The sequence below is a fragment of the Cystoisospora suis genome (genome assembly GCF_002600585.1).
Source record: "Cystoisospora suis strain Wien I chromosome Unknown contig_4427, whole genome shotgun sequence".
Taxonomy (NCBI): domain Eukaryota; phylum Apicomplexa; class Conoidasida; order Eucoccidiorida; family Sarcocystidae; genus Cystoisospora; species Cystoisospora suis.
In genome coordinates this window covers 1,948-6,257 of record NW_027157219.1, presented here as the reverse complement: position 1 = coordinate 6,257, position 4,310 = coordinate 1,948, and the positions used below count along the sequence as shown (strand labels likewise).

The following is a 4,310-nucleotide window of genomic DNA, read 5'->3' as shown; positions in this document are numbered from 1 at the left end:
ATCAAGATGAAAGTCTCCCTTACCTTGATGCATGCAGGTAGTGTGTGTATGCGTAGATGCCAAGAGGGGGTATTCCATAGTAGTCTATACTACAGTGGATCTGCTGTATCTACACATACATACATGGGCGAACACATGTAGAGATAGACATGTACAGGGGAGGTACGGATTTTCTTCTGCTGTCTAGGTGGAATCTAAGACACGAAATGAAGCCGTAATAGTAATGTAGTATAAGAAGGGTGTGTTTCTCTATGTGTCGAGGTATATAGAGAGAGAATGCAGCCTCCTGTAAAGGACTGTCATGTTGCCTCGGTGCTTGCCTCCTAAGCACCTTGTGTCTCACCCTCTCTTGTCGTTATACTTCTCCTCAACATCCTTATCTATCTCTCTCTCTCGCGTTTCTTTCTTNNTTCTCCTCCGCCGTTTCTCCTACTTCGCGTTTCTTTCTTGTTTCTTCTTCTTTTTCTGCTCTGTCTTCTCCTTCCTTTGGGAGTTCTTATCACTAGAGCTCAAGGCTTTATCTCACAGGAGGTCTCTTCTTTCTCTTCTCGTCCCTCCTGTCCTTTGCCTTTCTTCTTCTTCTTCCCTCCTGTTCTTTCGCAAGATCTTCTCCTCTTCCCAGAGAGAGAAAAAAGAAAGATGAAGATGGACGATTCCCCTTCATGTTGTCTCGGTTTTCCGAGAGAGAGGGGGGGGAGAGTTCAAGAAAGAAGAAAAGTTGAGAGAAGGGGAAGAAAAGCAGGAGAAAGAAGAAGAGGAGAGATAAGCAATGGCAATAAAGGATATGAAGGACAGATGATGAATGAAGACTAGACACTTTTCCCTTCTTCTTTTTTTCTTCTTTTTTGTGTCTTTCCGCTTTTCAAAGAGCTTCAGCAGTCGGAATAGATATGTCTTCGAGAGAGGTGTGTGTCTGTACAGTGGATAGAGTGACTGTTCTATCCTGTCAGAGAAGGAACACTTTCTCTTTGGTCTTCAGAAGAAGAAAGTCTCGTCTTTTGTTTAAGAAGTTTTCTCTCATGTGAGCTTTCTTAGTTAGCTCCCTCTAGAGGTCTTCTAAGCGACGATGATGATAGGTTACAATGACATGTCGATTTCTTTCTCTTTCTCTTCAATAGGAGAAAGACAGAGAGAAAGTTAAAGGAAGAAAGATAGAAACCGCAGAAGGGACAGATTTCAAGTGTCTCGAAAGATCTCGCTGCTTTTAGTGCTACACGTGAGATCTCCATAGTAATAAGAAGAGAAGATAGAAAGATGTCTCTCTTCATTGCTTGATGTAAAGGCCTAGTGGGTGAATTCTCTCTCACATTCTATTGCATAGGAAAGAAAAAAAACAGGGGGGGGGCACTTCCTTTTCGATCCTGAGGATATCTTCTACTTTTCTCTGATTCTTTCTTATTCTTGTTTCGAAGAAACTGACACCGAAAAGAGATAGAGAAGGTGAGCGGGAAGCAAAGAACGTCTACGTGGATCCGTGAGACACACGGCCATAAAGAGACTCTCTCTATACACCCATATTCTTGTCGTTAAGACTATCTATCTATCCATCTATCTATAAAAGATTTGTATTTTGGGGAGAATGGCCTCTGGAGCTGAACACACAGAAAGGTGGATGGAGATGAATGTGTGAGTTCTTTGCCTTCCACGAGGAAGGAAAGAAAGAGAGAGTGGGACATGTATAAACGAACTCCAATACCAAAGCTTCATAGACACTTCAACATGAGTGGAGGAGGTGTACATACACTTGAGTGGATACATGTATGTACATACGGTGAAACATACCTACTTACGTGATATGTTAGAAAGAAGTAACTACGCCCCAAGTACTACAGAGTAGACGAATTGTTGGATTAGATGAGCAGCCGCATCTATTTGTCTCTCTAGATGTATCTCTACTTGTAGATGTCCTCTTTTTCGAATGGAATGTTGGTATACTTGAAGATGTATAGAAGAGTGTGAAGTGAGTCAGCACCATATGAAACACACTGTGGATGAGTCCAGACTTCAGGAGGAGGAAATGAAGAAGAAGGAGAAAATCTCTCTTTTCAACTCAGTCAGAAGCTTTAGATGTCCCTAACTGACGCCTTCAAGAAATAATGAGAGAACGTTCTCCAGGGATGAAATGCGAAAGGAGAGAGTAGTAGTAAGGAGAATCGAGTTAATGCTGGAGAGCAGTCTTGATAAATAAACTCTCTACCTCATAGACTCCCCGTACATGAATGTCTGCGCTTTTCAGTAGAAGAAACGGGGGAGAGAATAGACGGACGTAAGGACAGGAAGAAACTGCATTGCGAGACACAGATGATGATGTGGAGTTCACTAGCTTTCTTTCGTCGGGAACGAATCTGCCAATTGAAGGAATCACGGGGAGGTGAACATGCGAGAAAGCATAACCGACTGAGTTTATCACCTAGCTGACTCCCCAATGAAGAGAAGGGAGTTCGTTCTCACTCGTTCCACCAGTGAACACAACAACACGAAACAGGACGTAAGAAAGACGTGTTTGATAAAGAGAGAGTGAGAAGAAGCAGAGAAAACGCTTTACATTCTTGCTGTTCCTTCCCCTAAGGAATATTGTCCTGTCAGGCGTGTCAGGGCGTCTTTTCTCTGACTAGTACCGAGAATCCCTAAGGAACGGAAAGAAGTGAGGAAGATGTCGCCAGATAAGTCCAGAAAGGAGAAATGCAAACTGTGGAAGACCTGTCCGCTGGAAGGAAAGATATGAAAGCACCGATAGCAGGGCGGAACCTGACGGGGAAGATGCAGAAGCACAGAGACGATAGAAAAGGAGAAAGAGCAAAGCGGGAGCGGGCGATGGTCTCGAAGGGAGAAGTGAAGAGACAACAGGTTCTACGGAGAAAAGGGAAGAAAGAAAAGGTCTTTAGGGAGAGGAGTTCTTGTGCTTTTCACTAGTCCAACGATAGACATATATCTAGAAGGATAGATACGCTTCGCTTCAAGACACAAGCCAGCGTTACGTACTAGGCATTTTCAAGTGTATGCGCCTACACCGGGAAACAGAGGGAGGGGAAAGACACACTTCCCTCCCTCCAGGGAAAGAAGCACACAGGTGGGCTTATATTCGGTCCTAGTGGAATTTGTGGTCTTTTCCCGGCTGGGTGAAATCACCGTTAAGTTGCGATATCTTTACGATAAGAAACGAGCAAAAAGGGGAAATGTCTGTCGTCCTTTCTCTCTCTTCCATTGTGCACAGACCTCTTTGTTCTTTTCGTTCTTTTCTCGTCCCTCCGCTCCCGCAGTCTCTGTTTCCGATCCTCCCTTCTCTTGTCTTTTTCGCCGTGTGGAGTCCGCTAATGGACTAGAAGCTTCTCAAGCGCCAAACCTTCTTCACGAATCTTCATTTTCTCGCTTTTTAAAGTCACTTTTTATGAGATTTCCCTCAGTAGAGGTTCATTCCTAGGGGAGCTCTCAATAGCGACATCTCTTGGGTCTTTGGATCGAGTATCAGAATTGAATGCTTCGACGAATTTCCCTCCTTTCCTCCCTTCTCTTCTTTCCCAACAAGTCACAGCAGCGATATCTCTCCCGCTGGGAGTTTTTCTTCTCCGTTCTTCTTACATCTTCATCTTTTCAAGGCTCTCTCTTGTCTTTCTCTTAGGGCCTTTTTTCTTCTCTCACGTCTTCTTTAGAGAATGCCTGTCTGTTTTGGGAGCACAGCAAGAGGATGGTGAAATTGTGAGCTTCTTGGTGTGTGTTGAGAATTGCTGTCTCCCTTTCTTGTCTTTTCTCCCGTGTGTAAAGCTCAATCAACACACTTTGTGGATCGCTGTAGTCAGTTGTTTTTCCGGGGCAGCTCTGAATGAGGCGTTCCTTCACTGCCTCTAAGCGAGGTGTCAGAGGACATCTCTATCTTTCTTTCCTCCAAGAGTTGTACTAAGAAGGGGCCCACGACGAAGGGGAGAATGAGGAGGAGAGAGGAAGAAACAAGAAAGAGTGATGAGCTAAGACAAGGAGCTGTCCCCTCGTCTGTATAGGTGCATAAGACGGAGAGAGACACCGCGAAGATGGATTCATGATTTATAGATATAATGCTCTTGTTGAATCGTTCCTCTACCTTTGCTCGAAAAGACAAATAGAGAGACAGATCGCGGTCGAGCTCTCAACATGCGAGAAGAAGAAGATGAAGATGAAAACGAGAAAGTTTCAAATCGTTGTTGTCTCTTACTCTTTCCATATGTAGTAACGAGATAACTTCCACGATCATCATCATGTAGTCCTATTTCCTCCTCCCTTTGTTCTCTTTCTGACATTCCTAGTCTTTTCTTTCTTTCTCTTTCTCTCTTTATCCT

General features: G+C 44.0%; 2 protein-coding genes across 2 annotated transcripts; one reads left to right on the top strand and one right to left on the bottom strand.

Annotated features, from left to right (window-relative positions):
* CSUI_008080 (uncharacterized protein) lies at positions 1 to 3,241 on the bottom strand. The gene has a single exon (XM_068068219.1). It carries the CDS (start codon positions 1,266 to 1,268, stop codon positions 1,032 to 1,034), a length of 237 nt encoding a protein of 78 aa, XP_067919805.1. The 5' UTR covers positions 1,269 to 3,241; the 3' UTR covers positions 1 to 1,031.
* CSUI_008081 (uncharacterized protein) lies at positions 3 to 2,085 on the top strand. Its single transcript, XM_068068220.1, has one exon. It carries the CDS (start codon positions 302 to 304, stop codon positions 641 to 643), a length of 342 nt encoding a protein of 113 aa, XP_067919806.1. The 5' UTR covers positions 3 to 301; the 3' UTR covers positions 644 to 2,085.
* Positions 3,242 to 4,310: the final 1,069 nt, after the last annotated feature.

Bases quoted from the DNA above. Each gene is read 5' to 3' on its own strand.
- CSUI_008080 (XM_068068219.1), bottom strand. From the start codon at position 1,268: ATGAAGAGAGACATCTTTCTATCTTCTCTTCTTATTACTATGGAGATC.